Below are 20,682 nucleotides of genomic sequence, written 5' to 3'. Positions count from 1 at the left end.
TGCTTCCATTCGCCAGCGTTTTTGGTGGCCCACCCGGGAGCATGACACGCGTCGTTTCGTGGCTGCTTGTTCGGTCTGCGCGCAGACTAAGTCCGGTAACTCCCCTCCTGCCGGCCGTCTCAGGCCGCTTCCCATTCCCTCTCGACCGTGGTCTCACATCGCCTTAGATTTTGTCACCGGACTGCCTTCGTCAGCGGGGAAGACTGTTATTCTTACGGTTGTCGATAGGTTCTCTAAGGCGGCTCATTTCATTCCCCTTGCTAAGCTTCCTTCTGCTAAAGAGACGGCACAAATCATCATCGAGAATGTTTTCAGAATTCATGGCCTTCCGTCAGACGTCGTTTCGGACAGAGGTCCGCAATTCACGTCTCAATTTTGGAGGGAGTTTTGCCGTTTGATTGGGGCTTCCGTCAGTCTCTCTTCCGGCTTTCACCCCCAGTCTAACGGTCAAGCAGAACGGGCCAATCAGACTATTGGTCGCATCTTACGCAGTCTTTCTTTTCGCAACCCTGCGTCTTGGTCAGAACAGCTCCCCTGGGCAGAATACGCCCACAACTCGCTTCCTTCGTCTGCGACCGGGCTATCTCCTTTTCAGAGTAGCCTCGGGTACCAGCCTCCGCTGTTCTCATCTCAGTTCGCCGAGTCCAGCGTCCCCTCCGCTCAGGCTTTTGTCCAACGTTGCGAGCGCACCTGGAAGAGGGTCAGGTCTGCACTTTGCCGTTATAGGACGCAGACTGTGAGGGCTGCTAATAAGCGTAGAACTAAGAGTTCTAGATATTGTCGCGGTCAGAGAGTTTGGCTCTCCACTCAGAACCTTCCCCTTAAGACGGCTTCTCGCAAGTTGACCCCGCGGTTCATTGGTCCGTTCCGTATTTCTCGGGTCATTAATCCTGTCGCAGTTCGACTTCTTCTTCCGCGATACCTTCGTCGCGTCCACCCGGTCTTCCATGTCTCCTGTATTAAGCCCGTTCTTCGCGCCCCCGCTCGTCTCCCCCCCCCCCCCATCCTTGTCGAGGGCGCACCCATCTACAGGGTCCGCAGGATCTTGGACATGCGTCCTCGGGGCCGTGGTCACCAGTACCTCGTTGATTGGGAGGGGTACGGTCCTGAGGAGAGGAGTTGGGTTCCCTCTCGGGACGTGCTGGACCGTGCGCTGATCGAGGATTTCCTCCGTTGCCGCCAGGTTTCCTCCTCGAGTGCGCCAGGAGGCGCTCGGTGAGTGGGGGGGTACTGTCATGTATTGTCATGTTGTGTCTTTCTGTCCTTTCCTTTCACCCTGTCTCCCTCTGCTGGTCGTATTAGGTTACCTTTTCTCCCCCTCTTTCCCCCAGCTGTTCCTTGTCTCCTCCTAACTACCTCGTCACCCCTTTTCCCACCTGTTCCCTTTTTCCCTCTGATTAGTCCCCTATATCTCTCTCTGTTTTTGTTCCTGTCTTTGTCGGATTCTTGTTTGTTGTGTTTCATGCCTGAGCCAGACTATCGTCATGTTTGCTGTAACCTTGTCCTGTCCTGTCGGAATCTGCCGGTCTATCTGAGCCTACCTATGTTTGGTTATTAAAGAAGCTCTGTTTAAGTTAGTTCGCTTTTGGGTCCTCATTCACTCACCGTAACAAGATGAGGTTGTTTTTCTTCTGAACAGAACTAGGGTGTAGGATTAGGTCATCACAAACCAGTTCAACCACACTGCCCCAATTACTGAGAGACAAGGACCGTGTGTGTGTGTGTGTGTGTGTGTGTGTGTGTGTGTGTGTGTGTGTGTGTGTGTGTGTGTGTGTGTGTGTGTGTGTGTGTGTGTGTGTGTGTGTGTGTGTGTGTGTGTGTGTGTGTGTGTGTTGTTCACTCTGCCTCAGTATACTGAATCTCTTCAGAGTACCCGCGTTGCTGCGTCGAGATTAGGGAAGCTGTCACACAGACTGTCACACTCACTGTCTTTCACATGTACTCCATACACACAATGGTGCACACAGGACTGAAACAGGGAGTGTGTGTGTGTGTGTGTGTGTGTGTGTGTGTGTGTGTGTGTGAGTGAGAGAGAGAGAGAGAGAGAGAGAGAGAGAGAGAGAGAGAGAGAGAGAGAGAGAGAGAGAGAGAGAGAGAGAGAGAGAGAGAGAGAGAGAGAGAGAGAGAGAGAGAGAGAGAGAGAGAGAGAGAGAGAGAGAGAGAGAGAGAGAGAGAGAGAGAGAGAGAGAGAGAGAGAGAGAGAGAGAGAGAGAGAGAGAGAGAGAGAGAGAGAGAGAGAGAGAGAGAGAGAGATTTTTGTTTATTTCACTTTATATATTCACTTTATATATTATCTACCTCACTTGCTTTGGCAATGTTAACACGTTTCCCATGCCAATAAAGCCCTTGAATTTAATTGAGAGAGAGAGAGAGAGAGAGAGAGAGAGAGAGAGAGAGAGAGAGAGAGAGAGAGAGACTGAGAGAGAGAGAGAGAGAGACTGAGACTGAGACAGTGTGTGACCTAATCTGGCCCTTGCATCTCACTGAGTCACACAGGAAGGAGAAGGGACAGAGTTCCTCAGAGCAGTCTGTTCCAATGCCTTACCAGGGGGAATCGTCTGTTCGTTTCAATTTCCTTGTTCTTCGTAAGATTATCATACAATCACCCACGCACAAACACACACACACTCCGGTGTTGAGAGGGAAGCTTTGGGGTCAGTTATGAGCCAGTGTTTAGAGGGAAGCTTTGGGGTCAGTTATGAGCCAGTATGACCCTTATAGAGGCTTCATTAGGATCCCATCAAAACATTCCAGATCTCTACATCAACATTCCATAACTCCACCTCAATATTCCCTTCTGGAACCACGTGGGAAGGTAGAGGTCAGATTGGGGTGACGTCTGGGACAGAGACAGGAAGTGGCGCAGGAAGTGTAGGACGAACACAACTCCAGGGGGAAGTAAAACAATGGCAGTCTTTGCGATAAACAGCACACGCACGAGGACACACCAGATGAACTATAGCCCACTGTCTCCCTATGCAAAGTCAATATTCCTGGACAATCTTTTCTTTCAGAGTAATCGGATGATCAACTCCAAGGAGCTGGACTATCAAGCGAGACCACTAGTACCATTTCTATAAGATATTGCTGCAAAGGAGAGTGTGTGTATTTATAAAGAGCAAACACACTGCAGGTAGTTCAGCCCTCAGAGGGATGAGACTTCTGTGTGATTAAGAAAGCAGTAGAAAGGGAGAAGGAGAGAGAGAGCGGCGCAAGGAATAAACATTGACTTGGTTTTGCCGTTGAGACCAGTGTAGTAGCTGTACTAGAGTTTCATGGCTGGTGAACTTCTGATTAGTGCTCAATTCAAAGTGGGTTAAAGTGGGTTAAATGAGCAGACTGTGGGTGTGCGTGCATGTGTGTGTTTGCGTGCGTGTGCGTGCGTGCATCCGTGTTTGCGTGTCTTGGGCACACATGGTGCTCCAAGACAAATCAATGCAGCCAAACACCAATTTAGACCAAATGAACATTCCATTCCTCATTATAAATCAAACACATTTGAACTAATCAACAGGCCATAGGTGATAATGGACTAGAAGTGGATTAGTTAAATGGTCTGAGCAAAGCAGCGAGATCTGTCCCCAATCCCAAAAATCCATCTATCTCTCTGACCTTATTTATAATACTACTACTAATAATTTGGTGGGTCTTATATTTGTCCTATTTCATGTACAAGTGTGTATTATACGCATGTGTGAATTGGAAATGTTTTTTTTTGTTGCATATCCCAACTCCCCCTTGGGACACCCTCGGAGAGTGGGGTCATGGCCAGGGTCTGCCATTATTAACAGCGACCCTGGAGCAATTAGGGTTCATTTCCTTGCTCAAGGACACAGACAGATTATTCACCTTGTCGGCTCTGGGATTCAAACTAGCCACTAGGATACCTGCCGGCTCAAGAAGTCTATTTTGTGTTTCTAGTGTGGAAATAGATGGAAGCAATATGGTTGAAGCTCACATAAACCCATTTGAGGGCTTGATAGATCATCACCATGTTGTTTACCTGGTTTCTTCAGATCTGCCAACAGTGAAGGGGCTAAGTGGTGCCAGGCTAGGGGCTGTTTTCAGCCTGTGTTGAGAGTGAGAAGGTAAAGAAGACATGATGACTACTCACCTGATGGAATTGTACGGTCTCTGGCTGCAGTATTTCTGATATTCAGCATGTAAATAACGTATTAATGATTCACCCCCACCAAATGTATCAACATATTCTCCCTTCTCCAATCGACTCCGTATCTAATGAATGAATTACTCCAGAGCCAGATTCCATCGGATCCCGTCTTGGCACTCATGCCACCCCTCTCTGTGCCCACCGTGCCCACCGTGCCCTCTGTGCCAGGTGATGTTCTCTCCCTCCAAGGTGATTCATTCAGTCTCGGAACGTCTACCTGTCACCGGCCCGGTTGTTATGGCGATTAACGGCTGTGTGACTCATTCAGTATTCTTTCTCTCTCTCTCTCTCTTTCTACTAGCCACCAGAGGAGCTGCTCTCATTCTGCCAGCCCAGTCTTACCTTCACACATCTGACTCCACAGGCACGTTGGGAGTCTAGGGTATCAATGCAGGGTGTGTGTGTGTGTGTTACTCACACTTAAGCAGTACTTTCACACATTCGTTCAATGTATGAAACTGCAATCCGATCGCCGTTATCTGTCTGCCTCAAATCAATTAAGACATTTTATTGTATATATTCCCTCCTTGGCTACCATTTTAATTTCCTGTGTGATTATGGGTGTGTGTGCATGCGTGAGTGCGTGCGCGTGCGCGTGTGTGTGTGTGCGTGTGTAGGCCTATGTGTTATTCACAACCGACATCCACCTTTATACAGTGAGTGCAGTTCAGTGCAATCCTCATCATCTCTCTGCCTCAAATCAATGAATGAGTTTCCTTCCATATTCCTTCTTGGATTTTGGTATTTCCACCTCCAATATGTAGGCCTATGTGCCTATGTGCATATGTGTGTGTTTGCTTACTGATCAGGTTTGTTATAGCTGGTTTACCAGGTGGGAGGCTGCATATGAATAAGCTGAGGATGAAATGCGCTGTTCTGTTAATGGGCAGTAAAATAACAACAACCTCCTGGGCCTTGGTCACCGACACAGCTACTGGACTAATCAGCTAGCCAGCAGCACAGTGGGCTGCCAACTGTGTCTTTAAAAATGGATGACACAACAAAAGAGATTTTCTTATTGAATTATTTATGGGGACCTTTATCCTTGGAGACAATGATGGGGTATCCACTACCTCTTCCAAAGGGTGACATGCTTAGGCCAAGGCTACCTCACTTAACTCACTATAGAAATGCTCGATTTTTATCAGCTATCTTACCAAGCCGATGTCTGTAGCACACATGCATGCAGTAAAGCACCTACATGGGGCAATGTTGAGGTTTCTGTGGAAAGATGTGGCAGTCTTTATTTTTTACATGGGGTAACACAAGTATATATAAAGACTATACAAAGGACAATTAGGCTAGGGGGCGGGGATAGGGGAGGGGCTAGGGGGTACAACATCACACTAGGCAAGTCCCTTAAGGGACAGACAGACCTACACTTACAATACTAACCACTTTTTTGTTAGTAGAGTATTTAATTGTCTTAAAATATAGTTAAAAAAAAAATTTAAGGTAATAAAATGTGGTGCTTTGTTTGTAAATGTACATTTCTGAATATGAAATTTGGCCAAAAGTATAATGCAATTAATTACCTAAAATTGTTTCAACTTATTTCTATCGTAGAATCTAAGCAGTACACCTCTCCACAATAGTGTAAAATCTTCATAAATGTGTTCAATTATAAATCCACTGATGTATTGCCACAGTTTTACATGAATTTCATGAATACAATGCCAAAAAAGATGCAACACCGTTTCTGGGTGGCCAAATGGTACAATTGGAGTTAAACTTAAACTCTTAAACTTCTTCATGTAGTGGTTGGCAGGATAATATTTATGAATCATTTTAAAGGAAACTTCCTTCATTTTGTTAACAAGTAGGTATGTGTGTGGCAAAATCCAAACTTTTCCCTCCACATATATTATCAATAAAACCGTTCCATATGTGTGTGGCAAAATCCAAACTTTTCCCTCCACATATATTATCAATAAAACCGTTCCAATAAGGCATCAATAAAACCGTTCCAATAAGGCATGACATACGTTATATAGATACAACATCCTGCTGAAACAAGGTTCGTATCGCTCTGTTGTTGAATGGACCAAAAGAGGAACAAATCTTTCCTACTGATGAGTCAACAGGGTTAATGGAATGTAGGCTCTGAGGGTCAGGTCTTCACACGTTCCTGAATAACAGAGCAACACCTGAGGGAATGGCATCTTAAACAATTGCAAAACCTTTAGGTGTTACAGGGATCTTGTATGTGATAAGAATTCCTTATAACTAAGTAAAACAAACTTCTGCATTTACAAATTGGCTCACCAATAGGATATTATTTCGGGAACCAATATTCTAGAACAAAGATGTGCCAGTCACAGACAGGTGCGGACGCTTGATGATATCAGTTATCAGGGAGGTCATGAGGCGCGGCCACTGTGATCAGGACCGCGCTAAATGGACATCTCCCATTCGGTGGAAAATGACAATGACCTTCATTGTATCTAGCGCTATATTAATTCGACATGCCAATAGTAAAATGTTAGGTCGTCCCATGGGCAGCAACATGTGTATGGGGAGACTGACATTTGATGCCTTCTCTCCATTTCTAGGCTACTTACTACATATTCCTATTTCTCATCGTAGATGGTTGTTTATTTCAACATAGGCAACACACTCTCACCCAACTCAACTCTGGCTACAGTTAAAAATATAGATTTTAGATACATGATTGTGAGGTTAATTCAGAGTCCTAACGGGTTAATTACACGGGCAAGTCATAAATTGTGTAGGTTAAATATATCAATGAATTGACCCCCCTCCCTTAGTAGTGGGAGGAGTCGAGTGGCTTCCCACTCTGTCCTGTGCTTCGGAAGCAGATTACCTCCGGAGACACTGATCACCCGACAACTGTGGTGGGTGACAGAAGTGAGAGACAGCTCTCGGACCTGGACGGCGTGAGCGCGATGGACAGTTTGTAACTTTGCTTTTGTAGTGGAACGTCAAGTCCACATTCACGGACCAAACTACGTACGGGACTATGCCCAGTGCCGATACAAGTTCATCCGAAGTAGAGAGATATAACATCTGCGGCGAAATGGTAAATATGCCTTCCTGATCACATTGGTGTCACGTATCTGACTGCGTCTGTAGAGCTAGCCAACATTTGTCACGTTTGTTATTCGGTAGCGTACAATCACTTCTTCGTGGCGGTTGTAGTGGACAAATCGGCAGTAACAACCAGTTGTCTCTATGTGAATTCTCCCATTCCCAACTAACCGTAGCTTACAAAGTATTGGGCTATACCTTATCCGTGACTGATTGTCGAGTTCGGAACCGTTCCATCGTGCAGTCCCAAATGTTGGGGCGACTTGATTTGGAAATTATGTGCAGCATATCCATTACACAATGTGAGACTGTAGTTAATTGCAACCGGACATGTTTAGGATTCTTTTCAGATAATTCCATAATTAAAGATAGGCTGTTTGTAAATTGTGGTCATTTCTTTATTGCTTTATTGCTTGATTTTTTTTGGTATCTAGCCAACACATGTCTAACTGAATTTGTTATTTATACACTCAGTGTTTGTATCTGTTGTTTTGACAGCCAGGTATAACCCGGTTAGTCAAGGATTTGTACTGCTGGGCAGGTGTTTCATTGAAGGCAACAGCAGCTTTTTTTTTCACAAACTACGTAGCTATTGCGTGCGACCTCTCTGTCAAGTGTATTAACACAACAGCTGTTGAACAAATTTACGAAGTAGGTTTTAGTCATTCGGTTCCTTTACCCCAATTGTTTTGTCGGGAGCGAATGTGCAGCCAGATGTTTGTGGTGGACGTGGCCCATAAACGCTTTGCTTTATACGGTCATTCCAACACCAAATAGTTTGCAACGGTATAGTTGTTTTGTTCCTGGTTTTGTGTTCATTCTTAACTGTAATGTCGTGGGTGAGATACAGTGACGAGTTATACTTATAGCACAAACAACGACACGGATAGCTGATTCCCATACCATGACCCATTTAGGGGATAGGCTATGCAAAACTACATGGAGCTATTTATCCTAGTATATGACAAACCACCCCCTCAATGATTGGATGAAAGAGTGAACATGTAAAGAACGGTATGTACTCAGGGGTCTAGCTGGTATTCAGCTACAGTGCCTTGGCCGAATACTTTCGCAAGGCACTGTATATATCCCATATAGAGGGTAGGCATAGGGGAAAGGATTGAGATCATGCAGGTGAGTCAAGGGGACGGCAGGGGGATGGCACTGGCATATTCCACATATTCTATCTGACAGTGGAAACCCTTGGTCGGTAACGGCTACTGGAGTGGACAGGAGCGTTTGGGGACTCCCGGGCTCTCGCCAGCCATCCATACGTTAATTAGCATGGCTGGAGAGTGGCGGCTTGCCTGTGAGTCAACTGGGACGGCATAATCGTGGCTGGAACAGACTACAGAGCAGGGAGAGGAGAGGCTGAGAGACAGAACATACACTTTTCACCCTCCCTACTACACATGCCCCATATTTTCATTACAGGATGGTTGACATGTTTTGCAGTTTGAAGGAAAGTGGCCTAGATTTAACATCCGCAGACTAGCATTTACATTATGGAAGACAAATCCATATGTTGTTGTTATTACTGGTGATGATGACCACACACACACACACACACACACACACACACACACACACACACACACATGTTGTAGCCAGCAGCACTCGACAGTCAGTGTGTGTCCATTTGGCATCTGTCATATAAAAAATGTGTCCCTCTTCCTCCCCTGCCTCTGCTCAGCCACCATCCCCACTCATTCATATTTAATAACACACACTGACTGAAGCTGGCACATTTCACTGAATATAAAGGGATTTCAGAGAGATGAAACTTTCAAACCCTTTACATCAACAGAGATGCTCGAATTCTAATCTGCCAAACAGGCAGACAGACACAGTCAGACAGGCACAGACAAGCAGACAGACACAGACAGTCAGACAGGCGTGTGATTGATGGAGAGTGTTATTAAGGTTGGCTGTTATTTATTCATTAGTGCCTCGCTAGTCTTTCCATCTTAAGTACTGATTACACAAAGGTCAGCTTCACTGTGTGTGTGTGGTGTACTGTCGCATAGTGTGTCTGTGTGTATATGTATGAAGTTTAGTGCCGCATGTCAGAAGTTTATGGGTAGAATATGTTTCTGTCCTTTCTCCTCTGTTTAACTAGAAAAGTTACTCCCTGGAAGTCTGCCCTTGGGCAGAGTACGTTTCTTAAGGCTGTGTTTTTCCCTGCCTGCTCCACTCAGTTAAAGACTGGAATTTTACTACCTGAGGTCTTATTCCAACTCAACACAGGAATAAAAAGAGTGTGTGAGTGTGTGAGCGAGTGTATGAGTGAGTGAGCGAGTGAGTGAGAGAGCGAGTGTGTGTGTGAGTTTGCGTGTTTGTGCACTTGTCTATTGCTGAGCTGTTTTTGGCAGTGTAGTAACAGGCCATTAAACAGTGTGTTGTGAATGCAATTTACTGTGTCCCCAGGGCCAGTGCATTGGAGAGAGAGAAGTGGCTGATGGCACATTCCAAAGGCCTTAATGGCCTCTTGGTCTTCAGCAATTAGGAAATATCAAGCTAGTCGGATTGATGACTTTCTGGTATCCTTTTCTATGGTGCCAAAAGTGAAAAAAGTATGCATTGAGGATCTATTGGAGATAACAGACATTAGAAATAATTGAAAACTATCAGAATGCAGGGAAACCAGGCATCATTTTTATAGCAGATTTTGAGAAAGCCTTCAATAAAAGTATGACTTGAGTGTATTTCTAAGTGCCTGGATTATTTCAACTTTAGAGAATCTCTTGTAAAATGGGTAAACGTCATGTGTATAACACTCCTTTATGTAAAATGATAAATAATGGTTATTTCTCAAAGGTTTGTATTGTTAAGGGGTGTAAAACAGGGTTGCCTTCTTTCACCATACTTGTTTGCTATGGCCATTGAATAGTTAATTATAAAAATCAGATCCAATTTTTAAAAGTAAGGGGTTAAAAATGTATGGGTTAGAAACAAAGGTATCAATGTATGCTGATGATTCAAGTTTTCTTTTCTCGAGTCCACAATCTTTAACCCTGAATGGTCTTATTGAGGACCTGGATAATGTTTCCAGTTTATCTGGATTAAAACCCAACTATGATAAGTGTACTATATTACGGATTGGGTCTCTAAAAGTCACAAACTTTAAATTGCTATGTGGTCTCCCGATTACCTGGGTGGATGGTGCTGTTGATTGGGCTTGGTATACACGTTCCTGAAAAGTTGAATGATCTTGCAACTATCAATTTTGATAGAAAACAGATAGGATCTTGAAACCATGGAAAGGGAAACACCTGTCAGTCTATGGGAAAAAGACACTGATTAATTCTCTAGTCATATCACAGTATCTATTCATGGCTCTACCGACTCTAGGAGAGAACTTGAAAAAGCAATGTGAGCAAAAACCATTTCATTTAATTTAGAATGGAAATCAAGAAAGTTAAACAGATCTATTTATATAATGAATATGCGTTTGGATGGCTAAAACTATTAAATATCAAGGCATTAAATCTCTTCTCTAATACAACGTTGGATGCAGTTTATGGTAGAGAAATTAACGTTCAATTCTCTGGCAACAGCTCTGGTGGACATTCCTGCAGTCAGGATACCAATTACACAGTCCCTTGAGACATATGTGGCATTGTGTTGTGGAGAAAGGAGAAATGCTCACTAACAGGGATGTAAATAAATTTGTGCCCAAAAGTTCAGAGATATTATCGAAATTTTGTGCGTATGGAAATTTTCTGGGATCTTTAACTTCTACTCATGAAACATGGGACCAACAATTTACATGTTGCGTTTATATTTTTGTTCAGTATAGTTTATGCCACTAATTAAATATCATAAATGGCTGATGAAAACTAATATAAATCGTGAAATGTATCAGTTTCGCAGTCAAGAGGGTTGACAACTATCCCGTATAAAATTACGATAGTTGGGAACAGATTTCCGATGTCCCAATACCATGGCATCGGGATTATGAACTGATATACAGTACAAAACAACAATTGATGCATTCATTTGTTATTTTCAATTTAAGCTATTATATTAAATTCTCGCTACAAACAGAATGCTCAGTATATGGGGTATTTAACAGTTGGACCGGTGCAGACTCTGCCATGCAGAAAACAGAATTAGTAGAGCATCTCTCTTGGCACTGTCCATCGCTGGCTTGTTTTTGGAGTCAGGTCCAGGCATGGTTGTTATGCCATAATATCAGGGTGGTGTTGGACCTGCCAGCTATTGCTGGAGGATTTGAAGGACACAGTCAGCCAATAGGAAATATCATTGTGCTCTAGGGTACAATGTTTCTTTTTGGGGCAATTTCAGCAGAAATGTTGTCGATGGGGAGGTTCAAGTCTCTAGTGAGACACCATGGTAGAATGATGGGGAGGTTCAAGTCTCTAGTGAGACACCATGGTAGAATGATGGGGAGGTTCAAGTCTCTAGTGAGACACCATGGTAGAATGATGGGGAGGTTCAAGTCTCTAGTGAGACACCATGGTAGAATGATGGGGAGGTTCAAGTCTCTAGTGAGACACCATGGTAGAATGATGGGGAGGTTCAAGTCCCTAGTGAGACACCATGGTAGAATGATGGGGAGGTTCAAGTCTCTAGTGAGACACCATGGTAGAATGATGGGGAGGTTCAAGTCCCTAGTGAGACACCATGGTAGAATGATGGGGAGGTTCAAGTCCCTAGTGAGACACCATGGTAGAATGATGGGGAGGTTCAAGTCTCTAGTGAGACACCATGGTAGAATGATGGGGAGGTTCAAGTCTCTAGTGAGACACCATGGTAGAATGATGGGGAGGTTCAAGTCTCTAGTGAGACACCATAAGAGAATGATGGGGAGGTTCAAGTCCCTAGTGAGACACCATGGTAGAATGATGGGGAGGTTCAAGTCTCTAGTGAGACACCATGGTAGAATGATGGGGAAGTTCCTAGTGAGACACCATGGGAGAATGATGGGGAGGTTCCTAATGAGACACCATGGTAGAATGATGGGGAGGTTCCTAGTGAGACACCATGGGAGAATGATGGGGAGGTTCCTAATGAGACACCATGGTAGAATGATGGGGAGGTTCCTAATGAGACACCATGGGAGAATGATGGGGAGGTTCCTAGTGAGACACCATGGGAGAATGATGGGGAGGTTCAAGTCCCTAGTGAGACACCATGGTAGAATGATGGGGAGGTTCAAGTCTCTAGTGAGACACCATGGTAGAATGATGGGGAGGTTCAAGTCTCTAGTGAGACACCATGGTAGAATGATGGGGAGGTTCAAGTCTCTAGTGAGACACCATAAGAGAATGATGGGGAGGTTCAAGTCCCTAGTGAGACACCATGGTAGAATGATGGGGAGGTTCAAGTCTCTAGTGAGACACCATGGTAGAATGATGGGGAGGTTCCTAATGAGACACCATGGGAGAATGATGGGGAGGTTCCTAGTGAGACACCATGGGAGAATGATGGGGAGGTTCCTAATGAGACACCATGGTAGAATGATGGGGAGGTTCCTAATGAGACACCATGGGAGAATGGAGGGATGCGTTAGAAGAGGAAATGGTAGAATGGTGATTTACTGGGAAAGATGGGTTGATCTGTGGCTGTCTGAAGGATGGAATTGATGAGTGTTGGAATAATTTTATACACAAATGTACAGTATAAATGTTTGAGGTGGGGATGGGAATTTGTATGTTTTGCATTTGACTATTTATGTTTTGTGTTTTGGTTTCATGCTGTGAGAGGTGTGTGCTGGCCCTGGTGATGATGGCTGCGCTCGCTTCCATGCCTGCCCGGGGGTCGGGCAGGGCTTGGTTCTCCCCGCCCTATGAAAATACTTTTGGGCTCGGCATCTCGGGGCGGGTGGGGGCGAGCACACCCACTGACCAGAGCGACCACGGTGAGAGCGGCCATTAGTATTGTCTTTGTGTTGTGTTGTTGTTGTTTTAAAGAATAAAAAACCCAAATAAAAAACAGTGTGCGCTCAGACCAAATAAAAAACCAAACAGGACCAATAGTTCTACAATAGGTGATTAAATGAGCCAGCCTCAAGGCAACAAGCTCTTGAGTTCTCATTTAATGTTGCTGCTGTTTCCCAGGGCATCATGCTACATACAGACACGGTTTCAGTCTGGATGCATACAGTATTCATGTCTACAATCTGACCACCTCAATTAGAGAGCACACATACCTCAAACTAGTGTCCAATCACCGTAAATCACTGAAATTGCTCGAAGGGCGAAGGAGGGAGAGGGTGGGCAGGAGGGAGAGGGTGGGCAGGAGGGAGAGGGTGGGTGGGAGGGAGAGGGTGGGTGGGAGGGAGAGGAAAGGCCTCAATGTATTGAATTATGGGTCCCTAGTCTCTGAGACGCTCCAACGGGCATTGTGGTGAGGGGTAGCCTAGCAGCTGTCGGTCCCTTCTGTTGTCAGGGAAACCACAGAAGTCTCACCCCTTCCCCACCCCCCAATCTTATACAGGCTTTGCCGCTGAAATCTTTCTATGCTCCCCATTCCCCCCCCCCCCACCCCCCCCCCCCCCTCTCGCTTCCCTTCTCTCCTCTCTCTCTGTCTCTGTGCATGAATGATGCTCAAAGGCATTTATTCACTTTGGGGGTGTTGCTCTAAAGCTTCTCTCTCTCTCTCTTTATCCTGTCTCTGTGACATCAACTGTTCTGTCTTTCTCTGTCTCTCTCTCTCTTTATCCTGTCTCTGTGACATCAACTGTTCTCTCTCTCTCTCTCTCTTTATCCTGTCTCTGTGACATCAACTGTTCTCTCTCTCTCTCTCTCTTTATCCTGTCTCTGTGACATCAACTGTTCTCTCTCTCTCTCTCTTTATCCTGTCTCTGTGACATCAACTGTTCTCTCTCTCTCTCTGTCTGTGTGTGTACAGTATTCATGGACTCGCCCTGAGTTGTGTGAGTTGGTGGGTAGGATATGGGTTATCCATGGTCTTTGGGCTAGGATCTTTCTGGGAATGAGGACCGAGTTATAGCAATTGGGGGGGAGGGGAGAAGAGGAGAGGAGAGAGAGTCCTCAGGCAGAGTGGCGTGTTGTGGGAGGAAGAGATGAAGAGGGAATCTAGTCAGAGCAAACAGGGGTTTGATTTAATGCACTAAAGTAGCTACTAGCTAGTGGCCTGTCTCCTCTCCTCTCGATAGTCAGAAGACTTAGCTGAAGCTATACATATCTGGGACCAGATTGGCAGAATACTAGTTGGCACATCTTTTTAGGAATGTGCCTAGCCCTCTATCTTCCCTTCTCTCTGTGTGTGTGTGTGTGTGTGTGTGTGTGTGTGTGTTGGATTAGTGATTGAGAGTGAGCTAAGCCTACAGTGGACTGACAAACTAACAGAGATGCCGGGTATAGTGAGTAACACAGCCTCGGATTAACACACACTCACTCATCCAAATGATTTTCTGTATCACACAGCTGTCTTAACATATCATACCACCAGCTCAGAGCGGACTGGATCTTTTTAGTCAGTCATTATCTAACCAATCTCCACCTGTAGAAGCTTGTGTGATGATGCAAATTGTTGCCGACCATAATATTGACTCAATTAATGTCCATACAGCCCAGCTGTCATATTATAAAGCATTAAACACTCTAGCCTGCTGACTGCACACGTGTGTGTGTGTGTGTGTGTGTGCACACAGCCTATTCACACCAGTGGAGGCTGCTGAGGGGAGGACAGCTCCTAATAATGGCTGGAATGGAGTAAATGGAATGGTATCAAACACATGGTTTCCATCCATTACACTCCATTCCAGACATTATTATGAGCCGTCCTCCCCTCAGCAGCCTCCACTGATTCACAAACACACATAGGAATACAGCTGGTTCATATCAGCGAGCTACTCCCACTAGATTAGCGTGAGAGTGTGAAATCTACTGTACCATACACACACACAGCCAGGCTCAGAGATCGAGTTGACTAGATCAGTGTAAATTACGTAACACACAGGGGAGTGGCGTGTGTGTTAAAGAGAGCAAGCTAGATCAATTTTCTGCCCATTGGTTCCTCTGGCACATTTTCGGATGTGGATGCCTAGTCGGTAAACTGCTTTCCTAAGACCTCTGACACGTGTGTGTGTGTGTGTGTCCTGTGCCTGCCATGGAGGATGTGTGTGTGTGCTGTGCCTGCCATGGAGGGTCTGTGAGGTGTGTGTGTCCTGTGCCTGCCATGGAGGGTCTGTGATGTGTGGAATGCAGCTTTGCTACTACCTGTCGCTCTTTCTTTGTCTCTCTCTTTAACTTTCTCACTCCCACTCTCTTTCTCCAAAAGGACGGTGAACACACTTGTCTGTGTGAGGAGTGTGATTGAGCACTGTGTGTGTTGGCTGCTAAAGCGTCTGATGACAATCTCAGTATAAAACCCCAGGCCTCGGGGTTCCCTCTCTGATTTAACCCTGTAGTTAAGACTCATTACAACAGGATTACACTGCTACACTTCTTCAACTCTTCTCCTACTCTATCTATCCATCCCTCACTACTTTATCTTTTTATAGCCATCCCCCTCTCTCTCTCTCTTTATCCTCACCCACCTCTCTCCATCTCTATGTGATCATCCTTCTCTCTCCATCTAAAAGAGTGTGTTGAGGGTGGTGGCTGCTGGGTAATCTTGGCTCTGGGGGAAAAAAAGAGATTAAATGTCAGATTACAGAAAAGAGAGGATTACATCTTTTCAGGCTTTTTTGATGAGGAGGTCCTGGCCTCACACGTACGTACAGACTGACACCACGTACGTACAGACTGACACCACGTACGTACGTACAGACTGACACCACGTACGTACGTACAGACTGACACCACGTACGTACGTACAGACTGACACCACGTACGTACGTACAGACTGACACCACGTACGTACGTACAGACTGACACCACGTACGTACGTACAGGCTGACACCACGTACGTACGTACAGGCTGACACCACGTACGTACAGACTGACACCACGTACGTACGTACAGACTGACACCACGTACGTACGTACAGACTGACACCACGTACGTACGTACAGACTGACACCACGTACGTACGTACAGACTGACACCACGTACGTACGTACAGGCTGACACCACGTACGTACGTACAGGCTGACACCACGTACGTACGTACAGGCTGACACCACGTACGTACGTACAGGCTGACACCACGTACGTACGTACAGGCTGACACCACGTACGTACGTACGTACAGGCTGACACCACGTACGTACAGGCTGACACCACGTACGTACGTACGTACGTACGTACGTACGTACGTACGTACAGGCTGACACCACGTACGTACGTACGTACGTACGTACAGGCTGACACCACGTACGTACGTACGTACAGGCTGACACCACGTACGTACGTACAGACTGACACCACGTACGTACGTACAGGCTGACACCACGTACGTACGTACAGGCTGACACCACGTACGTACGTACAGGCTGACACCACGTACGTACGTACAGGCTGACACCACGTACGTACGTACGTACAGGCTGACACCACGTACGTACAGGCTGACACCACGTACGTACGTACGTACAGGCTGACACCACGTACGTACGTACGTACGTACGTACAGGCTGACACCACGTACGTACGTACGTACAGGCTGACACCACGTACGTACGTACGTACGTACGTACGTACGTACAGGCTGACACCACGTACGTACGTACAGGCTGACACCACGTACGTACGTACAGGCAGACACCACGTACGTACGTACAGGCAGACACCACGTACGTACGTACAGGCAGACACCACGTACGTACGTACAGGCAGACACCACGTACGTACGTACAGGCAGACACCACGTACGTACGTACAGGCAGACACCACGTACGTACGTACAGGCAGACACCACGTACGTACGTACAGGCAGACACCACGTACGTACGTACGTACAGGCAGACACCACGTACGTACGTACGTACAGGCAGACACCACGTACGTACGTACGTACAGGCAGACACCACGTACGTACATACGTACGTACAGGCAGACACCACGTACACACATACACATTTTCTTCCCAGCCTTACCTCTCCCATGTGTTACAAGATTAGTGTGTGTTCCTGGATTTGTGCGTGTGTGTTGTTCAATGTCTGTGTACTGTGTATCTTTATTTATCCACCGGTGTTTTAATTAGTGCGTGTATATGTTGTTATCCAATGCAGCCATTTTCATCTCAATATCAACTCATTTCTGGGTAACAATTAAATACCTTACTGTGATTGTTTTCAATTCAAATTGCCCCCCAAAAAAATTGTGGGGAGGGGAAAGCTGAAAACAAGCTTTTATTGGCAGAGAGGTTTGGAATTCTTCCTTATTGATCTATTAACTAATTTCCGCTTGGTGATGTCATCAATCAGGTCAAAACTCCATCCCACCAAAACAGGCTGAAATTTCAGGCAGTCTTTTCAAACAGCTCTTACACGAAAAGTACATTAACATAATTTTCACAGTATTATTCCAACCTCATAGTTTAACAGGAAATAAAAAATAAAGTAAAACAGGAAAATCTTGTTTTTGACCACACTGGGCCCTTAACAGTCTATTGATTTTTCTAGGATGGATCTCTGTCTTTTGTCACCTCCCCTGGCTCGCACTCTCTCTCTCTCTCTCCCTGTTACATGACATATTCTCTCCATCTGAGTGCTGACCTCGTCCTTGGCCTGACTTTGGGGACCCTCTTTACGTCTCTACCCTCTTTACGTCTCTACCCTCTTTACGTCTCTACCCTCCTTACGTCTCCACCCTCTTTACGTCTCCACCCTCTTTACGTCTCCACCCTCTTTACGTCTCCACCCTCTTTACGTCTCCATAAGAGTGTGTGTTAATGTACTTGGCCCTTAGCAGTGAGATATTGAGGGCTGTGCTCTACTTGCTCGGGGCCTGGTAGCAGGGTCACTTTATTAGGTTTGAAACCACCCCAAATTATTAATTAGACACACACACACTCCTCTCCGGGATGCGTCCAAGTCGGTGCTAATGAGACCTCTGGGGCTGATGTGTTCCACTGCAGGCCCGCTAAAGGCTCATCAGACTTTATCTGTACACTTAAAAAGACAGAGAAACTGGAGGAGTTTGTTATCTCTAGCTTAGAAATTGGCTGTCATACTTTGATCTCTATTTCTCACCGTCTCTCTCATTCTCTTTGTTTTCATGTTTTCTTTCTCGTTCTCTTTGTTTTCTTTCTCGTTCTCTTTGTTTTCTTTCTCGTTCTCTTTGTTTTCTTTCTCGTTCTCTTTGTTTTCTTTCTCGTTCTCTTTGTTTTCTTTCTCGTTCTCTTTGTTTTCTTTCTCGTTCTCTTTGTTTTCTTTCTCGTTCTCTTTGTTTTCTTTCTCGTTCTCTTTGTTTTCTTTCTCGTTCTCTTTTGTTTTCTTTCTCGTTCTCTCTGCTGAAACATTGTCTAAGAAAGTCTGCTTCCCAGGAGGGATGACTCCCTGACACACACAGTCACACGTCCTAGCCCTCTGTCACTTCAGTGCTGAGCTGGTTATATAGAAATCCAAGTGGTGATTCTCTACACTCATACACAGGGGAGTGGGCAAGAGGAGAGCAGCTCAGTGTAGCTTAAATACCATAAACACTCTTCCATCATGTGGTACAGTCTGTGGCTGTCCTGTGTTACCTGCATTCACTCTGTGTGTGTAGTGTGTATTGTGTGTGTAGTGTATGCACTGCAGGTCAAGGCATGTAGCAGTAACCCAGGTATGTTTAACTGTCAGAGCCCAGCCCTATATTAGCCCAGCCCAGGGGTTGACCTGATTTACTAGTAAGTGTGTGTGAGTGCTCGTTGAGTGTAAAACCAAAGGTAAAGCTGCCACTGCTGCACACACACACACTCATAGAGAGAGAGTGTTCTGTTTCGCCTGTCTCTGAGAGTAGGGCTGAGTTGACAGAACACAGGTTTTTTTCTTGCTGAAGTGTGTGTGTGTGTGTGTGTGCGCGTGTGTGTGTGTGTGTGGGGGGGGGGGGGGGGTGTTCTCCCTGAAGTGTGTGTGTGTGTGTGCTGGTTTGCGGACTGCAGAGCGAATCCGTTTGGTTGGGTCTGAGATCTGGTCAAAACCCGGTTCTGCTGAAATTGACTCATCAACTACCATTTCACACTAAACTGGATTATGTTATGCAGATATACGCTTGGGGGTGTGGCTACTGTCTCTGTGTGTGTGTGCGCGTTTCTTTGCGCAGTGTGTGTTTTATGTTTAATGTTGCATCCATCTCAGTGGAAATGGCACAACCTTCTGCGGAGGAGCCCCAGGGGGCCTGATAGCTCGTCTGCCCCAAAGTAGGCTACCCTCCCTGGGTACACAGTCCCTACTGCTCCCCTTTCCCCCATAGAGCCTGGAGCTTTGGCTGGCTGCACTTCAAACACTTCACTTCAATTTCACATCACACACACTCAGACCAGCAACCAACTAAATATTTCCAGCCCTTAAAATCGGTTATTTAATCAAATCAGGCGAGTCTGTGGCATTGCTTGACTTGGACTGAAATAGGTTCCCGGTACTCATTTTGTGTGCTGGTACTGTTTATATTTAGGTGCAGGAGCTCCACAATATTTTTTCGCTAATATTCTATAAGAGGAACACGAGTTCAAGCAGTAGAACATTTAAAGTACTGGTACTCAGCTCCGCTGAGCTCCTGCCCATGTCGAGCATCGGTCTGGGGACCTCTTTTCATTCACAGTGCTAGCCAGGCTAAGAGGCAGCACAGCAGGCAGAACAGTTCAAAACAATGACCAGACAAACAGTAGGCTAGTAGACAGTGGAGTTGGAACAGGTGGGAAGTGGGAGCAGAGGAGAGGAAGACTAGTAGCCCAGAGGGGGATAAATACAGGACAGGAATCAATGATTTTATATATACACCCAACCAGAACAATCACCGGACCGTCAATGATTCAGCGCTTGAAAAAAATATAGACATCAAAACATTTAGAAGTCCTATATTTCAGGTCTTTTTGGGAGCAGATTGAGGGAGCAGTGTTCTGAACGTAACTGCTAAATGGTCGATATATTGTTATGCAGGTTGAGTAGGTTTGCAACACATTTATTCTGGGCTGTGCTTTGCAAGGCCATGGGTTGACAGAATGATGCAGTGAGCCTGGCCTCTCCAGTGTTTGAGGAGGCTGTGCTACAAATCACCAAGGATAGGCTAGTCCATATCACGCTCAACACTGTGGAGTGTATAAACCCTGTCTGGCCCTGCAGTCCACAGACAACCCCTATACCAATAGCAGTCCATTAGCACTTCATGTAGATTGGAAAGAGTTGGGAAGTTCTGCTATACACTACAGTAGGCAATATGGTAGCATCTTCACCTTGCCCTCTGATCTGCTATGTGGATTTCTCAGTGTCAGATTCAAGTATGGTTACTGTAGGTGGCTGGTGGGCAGGTTGTGTAAGAACCAGAGGTGTGGTACCACAACAGTGCTACTTAACTCACAGAGCACCTGTGATGTCCTAGATCGT

At 45.7% G+C, this 20,682-nt stretch overlaps 1 protein-coding gene across 3 annotated transcripts in view; it reads left to right on the top strand.

Annotated features, from left to right (window-relative positions):
• LOC110500035 (transmembrane and coiled-coil domain protein 3) overlaps nt 1-20,682 on the top strand; it is a 43,868-nt gene that overhangs the window by 14,339 nt on the left and 8,847 nt on the right. Inside the window, exon 1 of one of the 3 annotated variants that reach the window (XM_021577147.2) lies at nt 6,958-7,211. The exons of 1 other annotated variant lie outside the window; for it this stretch is intronic. In XM_021577147.2, the coding sequence (XP_021432822.1) occupies nt 7,152-7,211 (60 nt within the window). In that variant the 5' untranslated portion in view covers nt 6,958-7,151. Of the gene's footprint in view, nt 1-6,957; nt 7,212-12,979; nt 13,104-20,682 lie in introns of those variants that run through there. One more of the 3 variants, XM_036957321.1, reaches the window with a different exon arrangement.

This window comes from Oncorhynchus mykiss, chromosome 21, assembly GCF_013265735.2.
Source record: "Oncorhynchus mykiss isolate Arlee chromosome 21, USDA_OmykA_1.1, whole genome shotgun sequence".
Classification (NCBI taxonomy): domain Eukaryota; kingdom Metazoa; phylum Chordata; class Actinopteri; order Salmoniformes; family Salmonidae; genus Oncorhynchus; species Oncorhynchus mykiss.
The sequence above is the reverse complement of the archived record's forward strand: the minus strand, read 5'-3'. Positions and strand labels throughout refer to the sequence as shown.